General features: G+C 43.9%; 1 protein-coding gene across 2 annotated transcripts in view; it reads left to right on the top strand.

The window, feature by feature from the left end:
- The window catches only part of KLHL1 (kelch like family member 1), a 476,546-nt gene that overhangs the window by 287,438 nt on the left and 162,463 nt on the right, over window positions 1-26,645 (top strand). For both annotated transcript variants that reach the window (XM_050948454.1, XM_050948465.1), the window contains one exon: window positions 6,341-6,553. In XM_050948454.1, coding sequence (XP_050804411.1) covers window positions 6,341-6,553 — 213 coding nt within the window. The remainder of the gene's footprint in view (window positions 1-6,340; window positions 6,554-26,645) is intronic.

The raw sequence follows: 26,645 nt of genomic DNA on the forward strand, positions 1-26,645 counted from the left end.
GGAGAAGATGAGAGAGAGAATGAACCACAAGTGACAGATGTTAGTCACATTCTCTGAATGCACTTCTGGAAGACATTCATACACTACAGTTATAACAGTGGTATTAGAACCTATATAGACTACACTAGAATAGAACGAAGTGAATGCTAACAAACACGGAACTTTGATTTGAATGTCAGTTAAGCGCTGAATGATCATATAAGTACACTGATTAATAGCAAAGATACTTACAGTTATAGAACTATTTAGGTGTGAAGCCATCTTTTTAGACCATAACTTTACAAAACATTCACTTCTTGGATAGATGTTTTCCATGTTTAGTCTTTGCATAAAAGTGATTTCCCCCTGCCCTCATCCCCCTTTAAAAATATTGAGCAAAACCAACTCAGGTCTTTTAGTGAAAGAGGGGAAGGAGGGAATCATACCATCTCCATTATAAAATCAACAAACAATGAAGATGAAGTTAGCAGCTTCAAATTGAATAGATTAGGTGGAATGAAATGGGTATTGGAAGGCCATGCAGGTTTCAATAGTCAAGTGAGGAGATGAGAAAGGCTTGGGTGAGAGTCTTTAGCAGTGTAGAAAAAGACAGAGTGAATCTGGGTGTGAGACATATTTTTTTTAATATGCACCAAGACGTATGTTTATCATTGCAAACAGTATTTTCCCTCTAACAGTAACATGCTACTGTACCGTAATGTGCCATAATCTTTTCTTCAAAGAAATATACATCAGGAGTATCATATTGCAATGTATATTTTTGTGATTTCTGATGCTCATTTTTTGGGGATGATCATCTGGAACTTTTGCCAGCACTCAAAATCTCCCTTTGATAAATCCTTAAAACAGAAAACTATATGGTTAAGAGTTATGTAATGTTATCTTGTGGTCAGAAAAGAGAACTGCTTCTGTCCACAGACTATAAAATCCACACTCCAATACACTTTCAGTCAAATTCCTCTTAGGTGATGGTGGTGTATGGTCTCACAAGGGCCTGATCTAGTTCTCAGTTCTGATTTCAATGGGGGTATGGATCAGGCCTATCGTGTGCATGTGGGGTTATCATTATTGAATATTCCCTAATTCACCATTAGTTTCCTCCATAGGTCTTTTTATAACAAAATGTTATTAAATGACAAACCAAGCGTTTAAAACATAATCTTAATGCAAATGAATGACAGTTAAAACAGAATATAAAAATAAAATGAGACCATACTGGAGTAGTACCAGAGAGGGAAAGTGACTAGTTAGTTTGACCTCAGTTGTAGGCAAGGCCTTGGAATACATTTTTAAAAGATAAAGTAGTTAATGAAATACATAGAGATAAACAGTAATTGGGATAAAATGCAATATGATTTTACAAAACAAACAAACAAACAACCAGATCATACCAGACCAACCTGATCTCTTTCTTTGAGAAGTTAACTGATATTTTAGACAAAGGCAATGTAGATCAAATCAACCCAGTTTTCAGGAAGGCATTTGATACAGTTCCACATAGGAAATTATTAGTTAAGAAGATGAGGATTAATAGGAGAACTGATAGTTGGATAAGGGACTGGTTAGAGGGGAGACTACAGTGGGTCATACTAGAAGGTCCACTATCAGACTAGACAAAGGTTACTAGCTGAGTTCCTTAGGGATCAGTCTTCAGACCAATCTTAACATTTTCATTCATGATCTTGGCATGAAAAATGGGAATGTTCTAATAAAATTTGTGAATGACACAAAATTGGGAGGAATTGCCAAAATGGAAGAGGACTGGATATCATAAAAGATCTGTAGGATTTTGAAAACTGGAGTAATAGAAATTAGATGCAATGTTAATAGTGCAGAGTGCAAGGTCATGCACTTAGGGACTAGCTACAAAAAATGCTTACTTTTATCTGGGGATGTATCAGTTGAAAGCAACCTAAGAGGAGAAAGACCTGGTTATATTGGTTGATCACAGGATGAGTATATGCCACCAGTGTGATGCAGTAGTGAAAAAGGCTAATGCAATCCTAGGTTGCATCAGGCAAGGTAGTATCAGCAGAGATAGGGAAGTGTTATTGCCATTTTACAAGGCACTGGTGAGATCTCATCTGGAATACAGTATGCAGTTATGGTCTGTGATGTTTAAGAAAGATTAATTCAAACTGGAACAGGTGCAGAGAAGGACTTATTAGAATGATTAGCGAAATGGAAAACCTATCTTGCAAGTGAAGACTTGAGAAGCTTGGCTTGTTTAGCCTAACCAAATGAAGTGGAGGGGAGATATGATTACTCTCTATAAATACATCAAAGGAATAAATATTAGAGAGGCAGAGAAGTTATTTAAGTTAAACACCAATATTGACAGAACAACAAATGGATATTGTGGCAAACCCAGGACAAATAGCTACCAAGGGAGGGGTAGTAATTAGTCCCAGAGAGGTTAAAAGGCATCTTCCTATTCATTGAGGGGGGGGATAGCTATGGAGAAATAAGGTTCAGCTGGAACAGGAGTTACCAGGGAACTAGTTAGATTCAACTGTCCCCAATTGCTGGAGACCTTTTTAAACCCTCCCTGGCAGGAAAGCAGGGGGGGAGTGAGAGAAGCAGAGAAGCTGCTAGTGAGTAGGTGCAGTAAGACTCTGAACTCTTCCAGCAAGGAAGACTGCACTCTGTCCCCAGAAGGGGAGAAAAACAGAGCAAGGGACTGACTGAAAAATGGATCAGCCAGACCCTGTGCGACTGAGAAGGACTTTGCTTTGCCCAAGCCTGTGTCTCCAAGGCAAAAAGGGACTGAGCCAGCTGAGGAGAAGCAGGTACTTTGCCACAATATAAACTGGCCAGAAACAAGTTTAGGCTTAAAATTCCAACCACCAGAGGAGTGAATTTCTGGAACAACCTTCCAAGGGGAGCAGTGGGGGCTTCAAGACTGAGCTAGATAAGTTTATGGAGATGATAATATAATTAGACTGCCTACAGTGGCATGTGGCCCATCTGTGACTGCTAGTAGTAAATATCCCCAGTGGCTGGAGATGGGGTACTAGATGTTGAGAACTGAATTACTAAAGAAATTCTTTCCCAGGTGTCTGGCTGGTGGGTGTTACCATCATGCTCAGGGTTCAACTGATCACCTTATTTGGGGCTGGGAAGGAATTTTCTCCCAGGTCAGATTGGCAGAGACCCAAGGGGGTGGGGAGGGGAAAGGTTTCACCTTCCTCTGCAGCATTTTACAAGACACTGGTGAGATTTTATCTGGAATACGGTGTGCAATTCTGGTCTGCAATGTTTAAGAAAGACGAATTCAAACTGAAACAGGTGCAGAGAAGGACTTATTAGAATGATTGCATGAGGTGATTGATGGTTTAAACTAGAGTAAATGGTAGATTATCTGTAGCTTGAAGTCTTTAAATCATGTTTTGAGGACTTCAGTAGCTCAGCCAGAGGTGATGAGTCTGTTTTTAGGATGGGGTGGGGGAGATCCTGTATCCTGCCATGTGCAGGTGGTCAGACTAGATGATTATGATGGTCCTTTCCGGCCTTAGAGTTCATGAGTCTGACTAGTGTTTGCCTATTTCACTTGAAATCCTAGAGAAATAATAGTTACATTTCTGGTATTGCTAGATTATAAATTATTGTTATTATTTACATTACATTGAGGGTAGGATATTGTAATTGGTGGAACTCAACAAACCAAATACTTATACCAAGGAATGAGTAATTATTAAGTTTGCAAAATACTAAATAAATATGAAAAATAAAATGAGGCTAAATGTTGTTCTGAATTCAGAGTATTTTTGTCTAATTTGTTGAATACTAGCAAGCAAATAACTTAACTATTTGATAAACATATTCAGTTACAACCAAATGTTCTCCAAGGACACTCAAAATTTATAAATTCATGAAGGGTTGTTCTACCACCTCTGTACAGTTAAATAATGTTAGGACATTGGGTGCATACATTATTGCAAAGTTTGATGTTGGTTTGTATTAGCAAATAGACTTAAATTTTCTTCATAGTCCAAACTGTAATTAAGATTGACTTATGAATCATTTTAGTGAGAAAATATAATTAATTTTTCCAAGTTTTATGATGTAATTAAACAAAATAAAAAAAATAAAGCCAACTTGTGGTTAAACCCCTGAAAACTTTTTCCTTAACATTTTTAAATCACTACTCAGGATCTTAGCTATTAAACATAAATTTCCTTTAATGGAAGTTGAAGACTTAAATCCCTGCAATGGCTCAAAAATTTATAGGTTCTGTAGGTACTTCATAACCTTTAGTCAGGGCAGGTTTTAAAATGTCAATGTTCTTTGTTCTAATCAGCAGTTTTTATGGCTAAATAAATAAAGCAGTTAATATGGATCATGTTCATAAACCTATGACTCTGTATATATGTGTGTGTATATATATCTATATATATACACGCACACACACAGACAGGCAGATATTTAAAAGTTTTAAATAATTAAAAACACGGGTTTATAATGGAAAGTATTTCACAACCTCTACTACAGACATCAGCTCTACGTCATACACTCTATATGTGTGTTTGGGTACACTGTATATTTTATATATACATACACACAATCAGTCTCTGTCTTTTTCCCTTTCTTTCTCAGGCACATACATATACACAGTTATAGAACATGTTTAATATACCTGGGCCTCTGACTCAAGGGTACAGTAATGGAATGCAGAGCCTTTCATCCTTTTGTCATATTTAAGTCCCTAGTGACTCAAAGTCATTACAATTTGGTACCTTACATAAAATAAGTTGGTGGTTTCCATTCTCAGTGAACAGTTGTCCATGTCTCCCTAAAAACAAACCATTGTAACTGGTGCAACTTGAAACTACATTGATAGGCTGAGGCTATGTCTACCCTTGGAGTTGGGGTGTGATTCCCCACTTGAGTACACATACTTGTGCTCACTCTCATTGAGCTAGCACTCTAAAATTATTGTAACTGTGGTAGCGCTGGCAGTGATGAACAGCAATGTGGGCTAGCTGCCCTATATATAAACCAACCTGGACCCTGCTGATACATACTTAAGACAGCTAACCCTTGCTGCTGCTTTCCACTTCCCATGCTACCGCAGCTACCTCGATGAGAGCTAACATAAGGAAGTCTACTCAAAACGTGAATTACACTCCCAGCTCTTGGTATAAATGTAGCCCAAGAACTAAATGGATATGGAGACAGAATTAATTCTCACCCCATTGGGTCCCTACCTCTTTTCCTATTTCCTCTTAAATTCCTTGTCTGTACCTTTATCATTTCTCATCTCCTTCTCTTTTCTGCCCTGCTCCTCATCTCACTCTAGGTGTATCCAAAATCACAATCCTTTCTCACCTTCTTGTCTATGTCACTCCCCTCTTTAAACCTTTTCACTAGCTTCCCATCCCCTTTCATATCTAGGTAAGTCTTTCACCAATGAGAAGGCCCTGTTCCTCCAGAATAACCCTCAAAATTTGTGAATCTCAAGAATTTTGTAAGAAAACTTTCAGTTCTTTCTGAATGAGCAAACTCTGCCTCAGTGGAAGAATTTGGAGGAATGTCTGCTGAGGAAGCCTTGCATATGTCATCCTCCTTCCATGCCCTTTTCCTTTGAGTTTTCTTGTGAAAGGGCACCATCAAACCTTCGGGATTCAGCCAACTAAAATCATGTTCTGATTGTTTTTGTCATTATAAATGTTTTTATTATGAGCCTTTTGCTTTTATTATACCTTTTTAAAAATTACCGTATACTGTTCTTGGCACTGGCTTGGCTTGCTACAGTACATTCCCACTAGAATCAAGACATAACTGCACATCTCAGTTCCTTTGTATACCTTTTCCCTAGTTTTCTTCGCACACTAAAACATCACCCACTCACTCACAGTCATGAATATAAATAAGTAACACAATCCTGAGCTAATTAAGCTATTTCCCAAGCAGACTGTGAAGAAAAAAATAGAGAAAGATGTGATTATCTTTCTTTCTTTCGTTCTTTCATTCTTTCTTTCAATACTTGTGCTCAGTTACTACAGTGATGGGGCCCATATACGTGTCTAAACAGACACACAGATCTTCACTAATTCTCAGATGATAATTTTCCATTTCTAGTTGTTCCCCTATTTCAAGTTGTTTATTGCACTCCGTCTTCATAACAAAGCCTTATAGTGTAACCCTCCCTTTGTATCCTGAGTATATTCACATTTGAATTACAAGTATAGCTGTTTCATCCTAACATCCTGTTTTTTCTCAAGGATCCTGTTAGGATAAGTGTGAAGGTCATTGACTAATCCTGTTATTGTTTTTGTAGCTTTAGCAGCTGAATTAATTTTCCAGTAGGACTTACTCTGAAATACTTCTCTCTATGTAGGAGAACATAATGGAAGTTATTAGAAATCAAGAGTTTTTACTACTGCCGGCTGAGGAACTACATAAACTTCTTGCCAGTGATGATGTGAATGTTCCTGATGAAGAGACTATTTTCCATGCCTTAATGATGTGGGTTAAATATGACGTGCCAAGAAGATGTAGTGACCTCAGTATGCTGCTTGCCTATATCAGATTACCACTGCTTCCACCACAGGTAATGCATTCTTTTTTTTTGGTTTGTTTTATAAAGTGGCATGTTAATTAGTTATTACGAAAAAAGCAATTCATAACTAGTAAATGTTTTATTTAATTTTCAGATAGTTTAAAAACAAAAAAAGTTCAAGGCATGGAATTCAAATTTTACAGATAGTTTGCTGATAATTCCTTTGTGTTTATCATCTCTGAATGACTATTCTCCATTCAGATAGACTAGATTATCCTAAGAATGATTACTTACAAAGTGATATATTTGCTGATTTTACTAGAGACTGTGAGATTCACTGGTGGGATTCACAAGGAGCATGTAGCTGCCTAAATCTAACATTTGGGAGCCACTGGCTTTCACAAAACCCTGTTCAGCTGCTGACTAACCCTGTAGGCACCTATAGTCCCTTATAGTTTCCACAGTTAGTCTCTAAGGTGCCTACATTTCTCTTGCTAGCCACATTCAAAACTGTCTAAGTTCTGACTTCACTCAAGAAGTTGGTGCTTGATTTACACTTATGCCTCAGCCCCAACACAGTGCACAAACTAAGCATTCCCCACCTGTCTTGCCTTCAAGGCCTAATCTGATAGGCATGCTTTGAGCAAGTTTAAACTCAAACTGAAGATGACAATGTCAGTGATGCCTTTCTCCCTCCCCTAATAACCTATACCCCGTGGTTAGAGCATTCAGCTTGTGGGAGACCTGAATTCAAATCCTCCCTCTGTCTGATATGGAGGAGGGACTTGTACTTGGGCCTCTCACCTCCCAGAAGAGTTCTCTATCCCCTGAGCTATGGGATATGCTGAAGCTGTTTCACAGTACATAAATACTTAATCCTATCCTAAGTGTTTATGTAGAATATTATGTCACCTGAAACTCAGACAGAAGTTGGTGAATGTCTGTATTGGTGATGTAACTTACTGGTTTGGTCTCATTTCTTGGAGCCACCTGCCAAATATATGAAGTGAGCAAAGAAACTGCATATTTTAGTTATTTGTTACCAAGTAGTTGAATTCTGAATATTTTAAACATGTGACTAGAGGATGTTTTGCTGTTTACTGGCGGCTTGGGCCAATAGCTGCAGCTAATGGTCATACCAGACATTGTGCCTTGTTAGAACATTATTTTAATATCATGCCATCTTTCTGGGTGTATTTTACTATATTTGTCTACTAAAAAGTTTTAATTAGATTTCAATAGAATAAAATATAGAGTATTACTGCCACAAAGCAGCCCTAGGAAATAGGGAAGGAGACACTCTCAGTTTCTGGATATAGTGTCTAGAGTTTTTGGAACACTTTGGGGGTAATCTATGTTGCTTGAAACTATAATATGTACTATACCTTTAAATTTCTGATCATCTACAGAGATAAAAGCTTTTCTGTTCTCAGAGTTGCTCAGAGGGAAGACCTGTATTTTGATGGTGGTTGTTGGTTTATTAAAATGTAAATGCATTTTTTTAGACTGAATGTATGTTTTTCTCTCTGCGAATAATGTAATATCAAGGTCTCTTTAAAATCCAGTATGTTTTTATCTCATTTTTTCAAGACTGAAGTATAAATTTGTAGTTGAATGATTTTAGTAAATTAGGCGTTAGGTTTTGTGGAAAATAAAACAGGGTCAGTTGAACCTAATGAGTGTAAAATAAGAATATAGACAACAGTTTAAAACTACTTTTCTATTTACAACTGTTTGGTGTTTAAAGGGAAACTCTCATGTCAAATTTGTCTCCAAATGTAAGGGGAAAAAATGAAAACGTTCATAAAAGCCAATAGAAATGTATAAACTTCAATAGAACTGTATTTTTTTAAAATTCCTGTAGCGTTTGCATAGCAATCCAGTCAGTGTCATTATATGAGAACTCAGAAGTGAAATTGATTGGAAAAGGAGAGAAATAAAATAGTATATTTCAATTATCTGAGCAGAGAAGAATACAAAAAGGAAACAATTAGCATAATTAGTGAAAAGTAAGTTAGATTTTTTTATTCCAAATTCTGTTTTGAAATCTAATGTCACAATGATGGAATATTAAAGCAATTCAGTTTATGAGTTGAAAGATGTTTTGTCAGCTGTGCAAATTACCCCAGAGATCTGAAAATGAATTTACAGATTATTATGGTTTGCACCTCATCACTAGAACTGAGCAAAAATCAGAATTTTCATCATGTGGGAAATTCCAGTATTTCAACATTTGTTTCCATCTCACATCTGGACAAAAAGGTGAAATATCAATGTTTTTCACAGAATGAAACGTTCAGAATAATTTTGATTTGGAAATGTTGAAACTTTTTGTTTGAAGTCAATTGGACATTAACCTACATTGGCTTAAGGTGCTGTGGTACGTCAGAGGAATTCTAGTTTGGGTGCCTTATTCCCTCATTCTTCCCTAAGAGCCTGGCTACTTGGTCACACTACATCTCCCATAATGCACTACATGATTCAGTCAGAGGAGGCAGCACTTCATGGAAAATGTATTCCAATCAAGGCGCATGGTCCATACGAAAGAATTACGGCATGAGACACCTGAACTAGAACTCCCACTAGGCACTCTAGTACCATAGGCAGAAACAAATTATTCTTCTTCGAGTGCTGTCCCTGTGGGTGCTCCACTCTAGGTTACGGTGCATCCCGGCGCCATTGATTGGAGATTTTCGGGTAGCAGTGCCTGGGTGGGACGTACGCACTCAGTTGGTATCTCCCGTCTCGTTGGAATCTTCCTGAGTGCATGCACCCCACACCCTCCTCAGTTCCTTCTCAACCATCATCAGCCAAAGACGGAACTGGTCTGTATAGGAAATAGTAATAAAGAACATAGAAATAATTATTAGTTACATCCCAGTTGTTTCCCTTCCTTTAGTGTAGTTACATAGTTAATTACTTAGTTAAAAAAAAATCCCTCAGGCTTGTCTCCCGTTGAGACACTCTCCTCGTCCATATCTAATTCATAATGCCAGGAGCTTCAGAATTCAAAAGGTGTATTTCCTGTTAGGCCATGCCACGGACATATGGGCACTCATACTGTGTGAAGTGCCTTGGGGACACCCACGTCCCTGTGAAGTGCCTCCATTGCGCGAGCCTCAAGTCAAGAGCTCGTCGCGACAGGGATCTGCAGCTCAAAATGCTGATGATGGAAAAATCCTTACAGCCGCTTTCAGAGATGGGAAAGGTTAAACCCGCTCCCACACAATCCCTAGCCAGATCGGAACTGGTGGGCAGTGTTGCTTCACCCTCCCTGGAGCAGAGGCAAGAAGCAGAACAGTCTCACAGGAGAGACTTTAACAAGAGTAAGGGGTCTCTTGCAAGATCCCTACCCTCTGTGCTGACAGCACCAAAGGCAGGTGCCTCAGCTTTTTCTAATGCCTCAGCCGTGATTTTGACAGAGCGCAGAGGCAGGGACCCGACCTCCCATGTCAGGAAGGTCCTTGTGGCTCCAGTCCCCTTGACACCGCAAACGGCCGAGGTGCCAGCAACGTGCTGCTCCTGGGCACCGCAAACGGCCGTGGTGCCGGCAGCGCATGCCTCCTGGGCACCGCAAACGGCCGTGGTGCCGGCAGCGCATGCCTCCTGGGCACTGCAAATGGCCACAGTGCCAGCAGCGCGTGCTTCCTGGGCACTGAAAATGGCCACGGTGCCGGCAGCACGTGCCTCCTGGGCACCGCAAATGGCCACGGTGCCGGCAGTGCACTTCTCGGCACCACAAATGGCCATGGTGCCGGCAGCGCACTGCTCCTTGGCACGAAAAATGGCCATAGTGCCACCAGCGCAATCCTCCCTTGCAGGGAGAAGAACCCTGGCACCGAGCCTATCTTCCACCTGGGCACCAGTAGCAGATCCCCTGCAGTGCACCTCCAAGCAGTCCTGCAGCACTACTGTCATTTTCACTTTCTCCTGCTAATGAGCTAGAGCAGAGAGCAGGCTCGGCTCAGCTCAGCCCAGGGAGCAGGAGCAACAGTTTCTCACTCAATGTGACCTTTCAGTGCCACCTGAGCCTAGATACACAGGGCTCATTGTGACCTTTCAGTGCCACCTCTGCTCCTAGATACACAGGGCTCATTTTTTTGAACCGCCACTCTCTCCACCTGAACTGGTTTTCACTGACAGTGAACTTGATTTACTGTAGCAAGCGGAGTTCTCCCCTCCTGCTTTTTCTCCACAGGCACCTCAAGACTACCAGCCTCAGCTTCCCGACTTTGCCCCCCCATGGGCGACACCTGGGTTCTCCTACCCTATGCCTTGGCCTCGGTGGTACCCTTGGCAACATCCTCCTACCAATCATCCTCCTTCTGTGCCTCAATCTCCTGCTCCTTCCTCTTCAAGGTGCCTGAGCCCCCTTCTGAGTATGTGAGTTACACACCATATCCTGACTCATCGACTCCTAACTCTCCATTAGCTCTGGACGGAGCCCTCCTCCCGCCGCTTCCACAGGCCGTGGACAACTGTAAACAATTTCAAGAACTTTTCAGGAGAGTGGCACTCAGTCAAGATATCCTCTTTCAAAAGTTTCAGGAGACACAACACAGACTCCTCGGAATCCTTCAACTGTCTGCTCCCTCAAATCACGCTCCCTATAAACGAAGCACTCCTGGAGCGGGCTGACACTCTGGCAAACCCCAGCATCTTTAGTACCAACTTGCAAAAAGGCCAACCTAAATACTATATCCCTGCTAAGGATGCTGACTACCTATTTTCTCATCCACCACCGAACTCCCTTGTCTTGGATGCAGTTGCACAGAGAACGAAACAGTCACAATATCAACCCACCCCGCAAGTCAAGGACCTTAGACGCCTTGACGTCTTGGGCCGCAAGGTTTATATGTCCTCCACACTGCAATTCAGAATTGCAAACTATTCTGCTCCCCTTGCCAGTTACGACTTTGATAATTACAATAAACTTTTGAATTTGCCTCCTACATTCCAAAGGTTAGGAGAGCAGACTTCAAATCAATCCTGACTGAGGGCCAACTGATTTCCAGAATGGCCCTACAGGCATCTCTAGACACAGCAGCCCATACAACTGCAACTCCTGTGGTTATGCGCAGATCCTCATGGCTCTCTGCATCTAACATCCCCAAAGAACTGCAGACCAAAGTGGAGGATCTCTCTTTTGATAAGGACAAACTTTTTCCTACCCTCCTACCTTTCCCTCTTCCCCGTTCCTCTTCAGGGGCCCTTCTCACAACCACTTACTTCTCACAGAAGTGGCGCATCTTCTACAACTAGGTGCAGTGGAACCTGTGCTGATGCAAAATCAAGGGACAAGTTTCTACTCCCATTACTTTCTAACTCAGAAAAAGACCCGAGGATGGAGGCCTATACTAGATCTACGCCAACTGTACAAATTCGTGAGCATACAAAGATTTAAGATGGTCACACTGGGCACAATAATACCTGCACTGGATCAAGGGGACTGGTTCACAGCCCTCGACCTACAGGATGCTTACTTTCATATATCAATTCATCCAGCTCACAGACGCTTCCTACAATTCACAATTGGTCACGACCACTTTCAATACAGAGTTCTTCCTTTCAGACCCGCCACAGCACCAAGAGTTGTTTTTTTTCCAAAACTCTAGCTGTGGTTGTGGCTCACCTTCTGTCAAGGTTCCTTCCCCACTCTGAACTTTAGGGTACAGATGTGGGGGACCTGCATGAAAAGCTCAATTACCAGCTTAGATCTGGTCTGACTGCCACCATTCACAAGCACTCCCTTCCTTGGGTAGCCTTGAGAAACTTCACCAATTTCATGGTGAACACAGATCCAAACCCCTTAGATATTAAAACAAGGAGAAATTAACCATCCCCCTTCCTTTCTCCCACCAACTCCTAGTGGATCCAGATCCAACCTACTTGGATCTAAAAACAAGGAAAAATCAATCAAGTATTAAGAAAAAGGCTTTTAATTAAAGAAAAGAAAGGTAAAAGAAAACCCTCTGGGAGAGATTAGCATACCAGCTACTCTTATAGACAAGAGATTCAAAACACAGAGGATGTTCCCCTGGGCAAAAACTTAGTACACCAATGAAAATACCCAAATACTCAGTTTCTACCTCTAATTGCACAAGAGAGGTTACAAAGAAATGAACATAAACCTATTTATTCCTTTCTAAAACTTACTACTCTGATAAGAGGCTGGTTACTTGATCTTTTTCACTCCAGCTGAAACTGAAAACTAACAAAGGAAAAAACTCTCCTTCCTTTTGAAACATCTTGTTCCCCCATTGGTTCCTCTGGTCAGGTGTCAGCTAGGCTAGGTGAACTTCTTAACCCTTTACAGGTAAAAGAGGTGTTAACCCTTAACTATCTGTTTATGACACCTCCGCAAACATGGGGTCACGCTGTTCCCCTATCTGGATGATTGCCTCATCAAGGGCAACTCCTATGGCGAGACACTTCAAGCTACCCATTTCGCCATCTGCCTCTTTCACAGCCTAGGCCTCCAAATAAACATCCAAAACTCCACCCTGACACCTAAACAGATCGAGTTCATCAGAGCTCATCTCGACTCAATCCAGAGCAGGGCCTTGCTCCCATATCACAGATTCCTTGCTATCACGCAGCTCAAACGCACACTCTTTATTCGTCCCAGGACACAGGCAAGACTCTGCCTACAGCTCCTTGGTCACACGGCAGCCACCACCTTCATGGCTCACCACACCAGGCTACACATGAGATGTCTCCAGGCTGGCTCAATTCCAATTTCAAACCCAACAGACACACCTTAGGGATCCTGCTAACTCCTCCTCCCAATGTTATAGCTTCCTGACATTGGTAAACAAGTCCAGAAAACCTCTGCACAGGGGTTTCCTTCCAGCAATGTTCCCCAACGCTCATGCTCACCATGTACACTTCCCTAATCGGTTGGGGAGTGCACCTAGGGTGGCACAGGGCCAGTGGTCCACATGAGAGACGCACCTACACATAAATCTCTTAGAGCTCAGAGCAGTGGGGAGAGCATACCCTCACTTTCTTCCCCTCATAAAAAACAAATTTCTTCGGGCCTTAAAAGACAACATAGCATGCATGTACTACATAAACAGACAAGGGGAAGCCCGATCACATTCCCTTTGCATGGAAGCCATTCAACTATGGAATTGGTGCATACGACATCAAATACAAATCATCGCTTCCTACCTACCAGGCTGCCACATCACTACTGTCGATGCACTCAGCAGGCACTTCTTGACACAACGTGAATTGGAACTGCACCCCACAGTACTCCAACAGCTCTTCTCCCTCTGGGGCACCCTGTCAATAGATCTCTTTGCCATGACCCAGAATCGAAAATGTTCCGTTTTGCTCCAGAGCAGGACTCGGGACTGCATCCCTAGGAGATGCGTTCCTCATTCCATGGAACAACTCCCTGCTATACGCCTTCCACCAATCCCTCTGTTACACAGGGTTCTTCAGAAGATTGCGGACAACAAGGCCCGAGTCATCCTTATTGCCCTGGCTTGGCCAAGACAGATGTGGTATCCCTACGTACTCTGCATGTCCTCCCGTCATCCACGGGCTCTCCACAACAGGCCAGACCACGTTTCCCAGGACAATGGATGGGTTCTTCACTCCAGCTCCAAAAGCTCCACCTCACAGTCTGGTTCCTTCATGATTCCAAACCCATGAACTAGCCTGTTCCGAGCAAGTCCAATATGTCCTCCTGCACAGTAGGAAAGACTCCACTCGTAAAACCTACCTGCAGAAGTGGAAGCATTTCGCCCTTTGGTGCTCATGTAATCACTTAGCACCCAATAACGTGACGCTCCCTAACATTCTAGACTACCTCCTGAAACTAAAACAGGACGGACTTTCTCTCAGCTCCATCAAAGTGCACCTGGCGGTGCTTACCACCTTCCATGACCTATTAGACGGTTATTCATTCTTTACCCACCCCACCATAAAACACTTTCTCACGGGCCTGCAAAATCTGTACCCTGAAATTTACCCAACAGCGGCTACATGGAATCTTAACCTGGTTCTTCATGCTCTCATGAAACCTCCATTTGAGGCCTTGGCTACCTCCTCTCATCTCCATATGTCCATGAAGGTGGTTTTCTTAGTTGCCATAACATCAGCAGGGAGAGTTGGTGAAATGAGCATCCTAATGGCCCACCCTCCCTACATGATCTTCTCCAAAGACAGTCACTTTGAGACCACATCCTAAATTTCTTCCTAAGGTGGTATTGACCTTCCACCTCAACCAACCTATATACTTACCTACTTTCTATCCCAAACCTCACAAGACTCTGCAAGAGGCAACCCTGCATACTCTCTGTCAGGTGAGCAATTGCCTTTTATTTAGACAGGACTAAATCATTTTGTAAGTTCTCTCGACTCTTTGTTTCCATTACCGAAAGATCGAAAGATACAGCTATCTCTAAACAACGTCTATCCAAGTGGATCTCTGACTGCATCAGATCTTGTTACCATGCGCAAAATCTTCAAGTATGTTCCTCAGAGGCCTGGGTTCAGATATGATGAAATCACCAGTGCAAGAAAGGAACACTTCAGGCTTGCCTCAGTCTACTAGGGAAGTAGTGTCTAGTGTGCTAGGTACTGATCCAGAGCCTAAGGAGGTTACATCTGCTCTAGAGTATGAGACAGAAAACACATCTAAAATGTGCAAAAGCTGGTATGTTCAAAACCTGTCACCTTTTTGCTCTATTTGTTCACAGTAGTGATACCATTTACCATCACATTGCTGTGTTTGTGCCTTTTTATATTTTTGCTGTTGCTATCTATTTTCATTGTCTAAACATGGGGTCAGTTAGACCCTAACAGCTTACATAGTGTGTGGCTTTTATAAAAAAAAGTGTTTGATCATGGGGTCAGTTACACCCCAACACAAATACTGAGTTGTGTGCTTTTCAATCTAGGAATGTTTTAACTAGTTCATAGTTTTATATTACACTGGTTACAATAAAGTCAGTTTTTTAATGCATCCCTTTTTCCAATTTTGACATACTTGAGGTCTCCAAGACCCCAGTATGGAAATAGTTGGCTTATTTTTGGTCCAATATGAAGGTTAAGAAATATATCTAATAAGTAAGAGGGCTATTTAGAAATAACCCCATATCCACACTTTGTGTGTTTTAATAGTACAGGAGAGTATCATCCCATACATGCACTGTTCCCATATAGAAATAAGGAAACCGATTTCTCAGCAGTATGAAAAGATGAGTGAGGTAACATCTTTTATTGGATCAACTTCTGTTGGGGAGAGACAAGCTTTTGAGCCACACAGAACTCTTTAGGTCTGAGAATGGAGCTCCCAGCTTCACAGCAAAATGCAAGGTGGAGCAGATTGTTTAACCTAAGACATTAGCACATATTCAAGGTGGATGGCCCATAAACTCCTCTGTACTCATAGGACAAAAGGGTGTGTGTGTTAGTTGGTTACAGATTGTTGTAATAAGCCATAAATCCAGTGTCTCGGTTCAGTCAACGATTTTTGGTATCTAGCAGAGTAATGAATTTAAGCTCCCAGTCTTGTCTTTTGAAAGTTTTGTGCTGGTTTCCTTTGAAGATGAGGACTGATAGGTCAGATAAAAAAGCTCTGTGTGACTCGAAAGCTTGTCTCTCTCACCAACAGAAGTTGGTCCAATAAAATATATTACCTCATCCACCTTGTCTCCCTGAACTAACAGAGCTACAATTACACTACATATCTCAGCAGTGTGGTTTCTTCACATTGTTCTATTTAGGAACAATGTTGCTTGGAGGTCAAACAGAGATGACCCTGCACAGAATGTGCCTCAGGTGAATGAGAGAAATGAGGGAATGATGCAGCTGAGGCAGCAGACCCTAATTCTAAACCAGTGGGCCCCAAACTGTGGGGGTGGGCTCCCCCTAGGAGAGAGCAAAGGAACATTCAGGGGGCGCGTGACAGGGTTCAGGCCAACCCCCACAGGGGAGAGAGAAGGGGGCGCCACCCAACCCAACCCAGCTCTGGCCCAAGCCGCAGCTCCACTCCATGCCCAGCTAGGGTTGTCCTGGAGTTTCCAGCAATTAAAGATTAATTTTTAATTAAAGATTATGTCATGTGATGAAACCTCCAGGAATACGTCCAACTGAAATTGGTAACCCTACTGCCAGCCACAGCTCTGGCCCCAGCCACAGTTCCTGCCCCAGTCACAACTCCACTCCATCCCCTTCTCCTCTCCAAGCCCAGCTCTGCCCTAATTCCCTCTCTGCCTCCAGGCCAGCTCTGTCTCTAGCCCCAGCTCCTCCCCCATCCCCAGTTCTTCCCCCAACTCCTTCTTCAGCCCAAGCTCCTCTGCATAGCCAACTGTACTGTAATGGAGGGGAGGCCTGGTTAGATTCCATTACTGGTAAGGGGGGGTCTGATAGGAAAAGTTTGGGCACCACTGTTCTAAACTGTAAACACATGTCCTCCTCCTCCCAGGAACACCCCTTGTCCTCAGGGAAGCCTTGAAGGTGGCCTCTCACCTCATGTTCCCTCTTGGATCCCCAGTAACTCCATTCAAGTTTGTCCTCCAGTCTGCCAGCACAAGTTTTTAAGAAAACATAGTTCAACAAGTCTATAACAGAAGTCCCAAAACATAGTCCATGCCATCCCTGGTATATGTAGTCCTTAAAACCTGGCTTTGTTTTCACCATGCCCCTCTGTCTTCTGCCACACTGGAATCCCCCTGCCAGGACAGCCATTCCAGCCCTTCTTTCTGGGAACCCACCATACTCTTTCCAGCAGGAACTCCACCAGCCTCTCTGGTGGAAACCTCTTGTCAGGGAAACATCCCTCACTCCTCTGGGACCTCACTGTTCCTTGGGATCCAACTCTCCAGCAAGCCTTTCTGTTGCCCCCGACCCCCATTCAGTCATCTGTGACCCTTGGCTCCAGCTCTCCTCCCTAGAGCCAGTAGGCATCTCCCTCTGCTGCTCCTCCTAACTTCAGCCTTCTGGGTCTCTGGCTTGGACACCAGCCAGCAAATCCCACTTGCTGCTCTCCTGCATTCAAGCGTCTACCAGGAACAAGCTTCTGTGTCTGGCAGGTCTCAGCTCGTGCTCTTCTCCTGACTGACTCCGTGTGCTGTGACTCCTGATTGACTTCTTATAGCCCCTAGTGCTGCTCCTCCCCCTTAATTGGGCCAATTGGGAGCACCAGGACTGGAACAGGAGAACTAAGCCCAATTTCATGTAAAGGGTCAGCTACCCTTTTACATGCATCCTCTGTCCCTGGATAGGCAGAGATTTATTCATTCATCGCAAGAAGATAGAAAGGATAACACGAGTGTAAAGGGACGCACCCACACTTTGGTGGAGAGGAGACTAAGGAGCTCTTCTGGGCCTGTTCAGCACTAATGAGGTGCACCTGCAAGGCTTATTCTATCTCGAGTGGGAGAAGCTTAAAAATGGAAACCTGCCACAGGAAGGGAAAGTGAACAGAAAGATGGTTACTCCACCTCAGAGTCTGCTGACAACAGAGACCGGTCAGCTGAGAAGGAGGCAGTCACAGGCTACACTGCTTCCAAAGCTGTACAGAGTATGCCCCAAGAGGAGGAGATGAATGTAGGCTCCACTAAGAGACTTTGATAGACCAAGTCATAAAGCTGAATCAAGAAAAAATGCCTGAGAGACAGGCCACCATTGCCTTTCTGTGTTTTCACCGAGATTCCCCTTTCTCATCAGGGAAAGAGAGGGGAGAGGACCTTTCTTTTGCCTGTTTGTTTGACACAGGGAACACTTCATGTGCTACATACTGGCGGGAAGGGGGAAAGACAGTATACATGAGGGATAGTCAGGTCTGGAGAGAATTAAGGGAGCCTCTGCCCCCCACAAAATGATGGAGAATTTGGGCATAATTATGCCTGATGCAAGGGGATAAGAAGCCTTAGAGAGGATAGAACTCAGCTGCTCCATGCCAGATGGAACCGGAATAGTGCTATAAGTTGTTAGTGGAGATGCAGCAGCAGCAAGTTGCTCTGCAACTGGAGTTCCAACAGCAATTGTTGCAATGGTGAACTACTGAGCAGCAAAACCAGACCACACAGCAACAACAGCTGCTAAGAGAACTGATATCCCAGCAGCAGGAGTTGCAAAAGGAAATGCTATAGCAGATGGTACTAGCCCTATTCCCCCAGGGAATACTAGCAGATTGTGCTTCCACTGAGATGGTTCCTTTGCCCAGGGGCGGCCCCAGCACGCCAAGCATGTGCTTGGGGCGGCAAGCCATGGGGGGTGCTCTGCCGGCGCTGCGAGGTCGGAAGGCAGGCTGCCTTCAGCGGCTTGCCTGTGGAGGTCCGCTGGTCCCGCGGCTTCCATGGACCTTCTGCAGGCCTGCGGGAAGTCCGCCAAAGCCACAGGACCAGTGGACCCTCCGCAGGCAGGCTGCCAAAGGCAGCCTGCCTGCTGTGCTTGGGGTGGCAAAATGCCTAGAGCCACCCCTGCCTCTGCCTTTACCAATGAAGCTAACTAAGATGGATCTGGACAATGATCCTGAAGCCTTTTCAGTTACATTTGAGAGGGTGGCAATAGCGGCCTGGTGGCCCCTAAAACAATGGCCTTTGATTCTAGCCTTATACTTGGCGGGTCTGACACAGGTGGCCTATCATAATCTGGATTTGGAGAAGGCCAAAGATTACAAGCAAGTGCACTCTGTCATTTTGGACTATTTGGATATTTCCGAAGAGTCCCACCATCAGTGCTTTAGATCTGAGAACTACCCCATGAGGACAAAACCTTGAATGGTAGTGCAATGGTTAAGAGAACGCTCCTGGAAGTGTTTCCACCCAGACGAAAGATCAGGGATTCAAGTGATCGAGGCCATTGTGACAGAATAATTTATAAAGCTGTTACCCGTGAAAGGCAGGGAGTTGGTACTACGGCAGCGCCCAGGGACATTATGTGAAGTGGCTATGCTAATGGAGGACTTCGTAGAAGCTGAAGGATCACTAGTGGCAGAATCACTCAAGACATTGGCAGGGCAGAGGATGGGATGGTGAGGGACCTGTGAGGTGCCCAATCTTGAGAGAGTCCTCCCAGATGGTCTGACCTCCCCTCAGATCAGGAGCAGTCCAAGGGGGAAAGAGTGCAAATATAACCGTGCTAGTGGGACTGCAGTACACCCCAAGAGGAAGGCGGGATTTTTGCCCCACTAAAGGTTAACAGACTGCTAGATCAAGCTAATAAAGCTGAATCCAGAAAGATTGCCTGAGAGACAGGCCACCTTTGCTTTTCTTTGTTGTCACCCAGATTCCCCTCTGTCATCAGGGAAAAAGGGGTGGGATGGACTTTTCTTTTGCCTGTTTATTTGACTCAGAAAACCCTCATGTGCTACAAACTGGGAGGAAAGAGTATAAACGATGGACAGTGGAGTCTGTTGGGGATTGAGGAGCTCCTGACTCCACAATGGGCCATAAGCAAAGATAAGTTTTTTCTTTTTCTGTTTTGTTCCTCTCTTTTAAAAAAAAATGTTGTTTTAAACCTGACAGTGTGACTTTGGATATTATTGTCAAACATTTTGAAACATTGTGAAGTTGGGATTTTTGAATTAAAATCTAAAACCAGCCCTTCCACCCTTAAGTATTAATACTAGGTTTTTAATTATCTATATGACATGAATAAGTAGTGATATTGTTTCACTGATAATAATACTGTGTATTAATTAGAACTCTTATATAATACTTTTTCATCAATAGATCTCAAAGCACTTTACAAAGGGAGTCAGTATCTGTACTTCATCCAGGGAATGTGGGAAGGAGTATTAAGTGAGAAATATTTTCAGCCTTGCTATACAGTAGCAGTTCACTACATGACCAGACATTGATACTGAAAGGTCTCTATTCAGCGGAAAAAATATAGCCATTACTAAAGGACTCAAGGAAAAAGCAAGCGGAATATAAATATAAAAAGAACAATCATAAATCACAATACCAAGATTTATAAACTGTTGCATAGTGAGGTTTTTTTTTTACTTTCCAACTTAAAATTTGGGATAAAGGGGACACTATCAAGGATGACATATTTCAAGGTTCATCTGTCATAAATGTAGACTGTTCATTTTTATAATCTCTCTGCACAATGCAGACAAATCTATGAGTGCATAATACTTTGTACTTTTATAGCAGTTCATTTTCCAAGCACTTTGCAAACATTAACCAGATCTCATTATTACCTGTCCTGGGAACCAGCCAAGAAATAACCACAAACAATGGTTGAACTAGAGCAGCACTGAAGGTTGATTTGTTGGCATCCCTTACTTGTGCAATTATATTCACACACACACACAACACATCCACAATTCATGCTGGCAGGTTGCAGGCGTGGATGTTGGTTCCAACTTCACAGGTGGCTGAAGCTGGCCAGGCGACAGATACCGGGATATCGGCTGTGAGGCGACAAGAGTCCCCGAAGTCCCTTCGGATCCATGAGAGGGCTCTACTGCCTCCAGTCTAGTCCCGAGTTTAGTGTACTGTTACATTTCCTTGTTGGTACCCCTATCCTGGCCTCCTGTCTCAAGATTTATGCCTTCACCAAGATAATACCATGGTTCCATAAAAGGCAATATTTGCCTCTTTGTTTTGCCATGGGCTGTCAATCATACTATCTCACTCATTTCTTACATTAATTGATTACATAGTCATAAGCATGAATACAATTGCTAATATAGAGCAATTCAGCTTTAAGCAAGCATCTAACATCACTGGGGAGCTTCCACTGCTTGTGGCTTTGTAACAGCATAACAGGAAACTGTGCAGACAGCACTCAAAAGAGCAAATGGGGTGAGGGGGGAGAGCATCTGGCTACATTCTCCCACTCCCCCTTGATCAATGGATCACAACAAGGATTGTCGGACAGAGGTCCCCCAAAACAGCTGATGGAGCTTGATGACTCACTGAACCAATGACCAGGTATAACATAAGTATAAAAATAGAATGAAAATTATACCAAGAATAATTAATAAGACAACAATGGGGTGCATTAAGAAAACAACAAACCAGGAACCACTTTGTCTGTTCTCCAGCCAGCACACTTAAAACACACTTAAAATCACTACCAGTGTTTCAAAGCAGCCAGCCATGCAGAAATCCTGTTAGACTACGCCACTGTGAGGGTTCGGACACAGAGACCCCCTTGGGACTGTCACCTCATGTGCTGAAATTACCTCTGAGCCCTTTTTCCCTGCCAGCTTGGGACTCCAGACCCCTGTCTAGTTGAGCCAGACATGCTAGCCTGCTGCAACACAGACCCAGGATTCGCTCCCCGCCCCCGAAAGCTGAAGACTTAACTGAAAACAGCTTAGCAGGTTACCTGCCTCCAGCATCCAGAAACCGAGCTCCAAATGGGATCCAAACCTAAAATAAATCTGTTTTACTCTGCATACAGCTTATACAGGGTAAACTCATAAATTGTTCACAGCTGCTTGCTCCCCCAGGTATTAATCACTTACTTTGGATATACTGGTAAACAAAAGTGATTTTACCAAGTATAAGAAGTAGGATTCAAGTGGCTTCAAGTAACAAGAGACAGAACAAAGCAAGCTACCAAGCAAAACAAAGCCAACACACAAGTGTGGGTGGTCATTGTGGACTGGGCCACTAGTCAGGCCCATTGGGCCAAGTTGGAACTCTTCTTTAAGAGCAGCAAAGAATCCTTATACACTAACAGACGTTTTGGAGCATGAGCTTTCGTGGGTGAATACCCACTTCGTCAGATGCATGTAGTGGAAATTTCCAGGGGCAGGTATATATATGCAGGCAAGATAGAAATAATGAGGTAGTTCAATCAGGGAGGATGAGGCCCTGTTCTAGCAGTTGAGGTGTGAAAACCAAGGGAGGAGAAACTGGTTTTGTAATTGGCAAGCCATTCACAGTCTTTGTTTAATCCTGAGCTGATGGTGTCAAATTTGCAGATGAACTGAAGCTCAGCAGTTTCTCTTTGAAATCTGGTCCTGAAGTTTTTTTGCTGCAGGATGGCCACCTTAAGGTCTGCTATAGTGTGGCCAGGGAGGTTGAAGTGTTCTCCTACAGGTATTTGTATGTTGCCATTCCTAATATCCGATTTGTGTCCATTTATCCTTTTCCGTAGTGACTGTCCAGTTTGGCCGATATACATAGCAGAGGGGCATTGCAGGCATATGATGGCGTATATTACATTGGTGGACGTGCAGGTGAATGAACCGGTGATGGTGTGGCTGATCTGGTTAGGTCCTGTGATGGTGTCGCTGGTGTAGATATGTGGGCAGAGTTGGCATCGAGGTTTGTTGCATGGATTAGTTCCTGAGCTAGAGTTGCTATGGTGCGGTGTGCAGTTACTGGTGAGAATATGTTTCAGGTTGGCAAGTTGCCTGTGGGCGAGGACTGGCGTGCTACTCAAGGCCTGTGAAAGTGTGGGATCATTGTCCAGGATGGGTTGTAGATCCCTGATGATGCGTTGGAGAGGTTCCCACTGAGGAATACACTAAGAAACTGCAACATCTACTCAGGACACTCCCTACATTAACACCGGAACAAATCAACATACCCTTAGAGCCCCGACCAGGGTTATTCTATCTACTACTCAAGATCCACAAACCCGGAAATCCTGGACGCCCTATTATCTCGGGCATTGGCACTCTCACTGAAGGACTGTCTGGATATGTGGACTCTCTACTCAGACCCTATGCCACCAGCACTCCCAGCTATCTCCGTAACACCACTGATTTCCTGAGGAAACTACAATGCATTGGTGACCTTCCAGAAAACACCATCCTAGCCACCATGGATGTAGAGGCTCTCTACACAAACATCCCACACACAGATGGAATACAAGTTGTCAGGAACAGTATCCCTGATGATGCCACAGCACAGCTGGCTGCTGAGCTCTGTGCCTTTATCCTCACACACAACTATTTCAAATTTGATGACAATATGTATCTCCAGATCAGTGACACCGCTATGGGCACCAGCATGGCTCCACAATATGCCAATATTTTTATGGCTGACGTGGAACAACGCTTCCTCAGCTCTCGTTCACTCACGCCCCTTCTCTACTATGCTACATTGATGACATTTTCATCATCTGGACCCATGGGAAGGAGACTCTGGAAAAATTCCACCACGATTTCAACAGCTTCCACCCACCATCAACCTCAGCGTGGACCAATCTACATGGGAGGTCCACTTCCTAGACACCACGGTGCAAATAAGTGATGGTCACATTACCACCACCCTATATCGAAAACCTACCGACCGCTATGCCTACCTTCATGCCTCCAGCTTCCATCCCGGGCACATCACACGATCCATTGTCTACAGCCAAGCACTGAGGTACAACCGCATCTGCTCTAACCCCTCAGACAGAGACCAACACCTACAAAATCTCCACCAAGCATTCTCAAAACTACAATATCCGCACGAGGAAATAAGGAAACAGATCAACAGAGCCAGATGTGTACCTAGAAGCCTCCTACTGCAAGACAAACCCAAGAAAGAAACCAACAGGACTCCACTGGCCATCACATACAGTCCCCAGCTAAAACCTCTCCAACGCATCATCTACAACCCATCCTGGACAATGATCCCACACTTTCACAGGCCTTGGGTGGCACGCCAGTCCTCGCCCACAGGCAACTTGCCAACCTGAAACATATTCTCACCAGTAACTGCACACCGCACCATAGCAACTCTAGCTCAGGAACCAATCCATGCAACAAACCTCGATGCCAACTCTGCCCACATATCTACACCAGCGACACCATCACAGGACCTAACCAGATCAGCCACACCATCACCGGTTCATTCACCTGCACGTCCACCAACGTAATATACGCCTCATATGACAGCAATGCCTCTCTGCTATGTACATTGGCCAAACTGGACAGTCACTACGGAAAAGGATAAACGGACACAAATCAGATATTAGGAACGGCAATATACAAAAACCTGTAGGAGAACACTTCAACCTCCCTTGCCACACTATAGCAGACCTTAAGGTGGCCATCCTGCAGCAAAAAAACTTCAGGACCAGACTTCAAAGAGAAACTGCTGAGCTTCAGTTCATCTGCAAATTTGACACCATCAGCTCAGGATTAAACAAAGACTGTGAATAGCTTGCCAATTACAAAACCAGTTTCTCCTCCCTTGGTTTTCACACCTCAACTGCTAGAACAGGGCCTCATCCTCCCTGATTGAACTACTTAATTATCTCTAGCTTGCCTGCATATATATACCTGCCCCTGGAAATTTCCACTACATGCATCTGACGAAGTGGGTGTTCACCCACGAAAGCTCATGCTCCAAAACGTCTGTTAGTCTATAAGGTGCCACAGGATTCTTTGCTGCTTTTACAGATCCAGACTAACACAGCTACTCCTCTGATACTTGTTTACGAGTTTGGTCCAAATAGATCAGTTCTGGGAGGGGGGAATGGGTAGTCCGGGTGTGGGAGCCAAAACATCAACGCTTTGGAGTGGGGACGGCACCCATGTGCTATGATACATACTATTGACTAGAACACTGGATAAATTGATGGTTATTGGTAAAATTACATTCTTGTCCAGAGGGCAACCATTGGCAAGAAAGATTTTTGCATGAGGTTGTTACACACATAGATGACACCCTATTTTGCAATGGTAGGAAAACACAGAGCCCTCCTCCTTGGGGTTTAACTCAGAGAAGCAGGCATCCTGGAGCATCGAGCCAGGTAGACAGACCCAAAAACCCAATTTAACCTGCAAGCAGTGAACAGAGTGGGTGAAGTGTACCAAAGCCAGAGTCCAGTTGGTTTGAGTTCTAAGGGTGAGCCATAACTGGTCCGTCACCAGCCAAGGGGTTTCAACTAGCCAGCAAGAGATGGTAGCTGGTTTGGTACCATCCTGAATTTGTAAGTGGAGCAAACGTTGCCTTGGCCCTGTTGAGGTCCATGAAGGGCTGTGGCTGAAATCCCAGTCCAGATTGGGGTCCTGCCAGACCCTAAGGGGAAAAGAACCACTGCTCATTTGGGACACTTGACCCTCCCACCAAATCTGCATTGGATTGCCATGCAGAATTGATCCCAGGAGCAGTAAGTCCATGTGGACACCGCTGCTTGGAGGATTTCTGGGGTGAACACTGAGCCATTCAGCAGTGCCAGAAGGCCTCCAACATGTGACCTTCATAAAGGAGACAGAAAAGCGATATTGTAGTTCTCCCCTCTCTTCCCCCCTTCCTTACCAGAGTCCATTTATGGGGCATCAGGTCCCCCACCAAATCTTTAAAAAGGGTAACATGTGCCTCTAGATTCCTATTTTCTTCCTGCAATTCCTGGGATCTAACATGACTATCTTCCAATTTTGCTGCGGATATGGCAGTGGAGACTGCAGTCACCGAGGCTGTCTGAGCCTGAGCTTTCCATGGGTCTTGTTCCCTCCAAACCTCCATTAGGTCCTGGCAGAGAGCCTTCAGTTCTCTGGCGCACTTCACTTTAATGGCTTGCCAAACCGAACATGTTTGCCACAGAAGCTACGCTCCCACAGCGGTCTGCCTCCTTTTATCAGGTTTGTACAACACTAAATCCTTCTCATAATTATTTTCCAAGTCTGGAATTGTGTGCCCTACCAAGATCACCCTGGGACTCCAGGGATCTGTGCCTAAATTCTGAAGCCATGTCAAAAAGGGCAAGGGGTGACTGACCGCACCCCACTCACATTTTTCCATCTTTTCTTTCTCACACTTGTCCGTTCCTAACATCGGCATGGCACCACTTTTCCCCTTCCACAGAGACTACCCAGGATACGTCAACCAACCCACTGTGGTACTCGGGGGACTGAGGAGGGAGCCGATACTATTTGAGATTGCCGGCCCACCTGTGTGATAGTCGATCCAACACCAAGGCAGTTCATCAAATGCAGCTCGAGTTTAATTTAACCCTTTACTGCCTGCATTCTCCACCATTTAATGGTACCCATTCTTGGAACCAGCCAAGAAATAAACACAGACAAAGGCTGAACCTGAACAGCACTGAGGGTTGATTTATTGTCATCCCTTACTTGTGCAATTATACTCTCACAAACAAGACATTCATGCTGGCAAGCTGCAGGCGTGGGCATTGATGGCTTTCAATTTCACAGGAAGCTGAGCCAGGCCAGGTGACAGCTGTCAGGAGATTGGCCACAAGGCAACGAGAATCC

Source organism: Gopherus flavomarginatus, chromosome 1, assembly GCF_025201925.1.
Source record: "Gopherus flavomarginatus isolate rGopFla2 chromosome 1, rGopFla2.mat.asm, whole genome shotgun sequence".
Lineage (NCBI taxonomy): Eukaryota > Metazoa > Chordata > Testudines > Testudinidae > Gopherus > Gopherus flavomarginatus.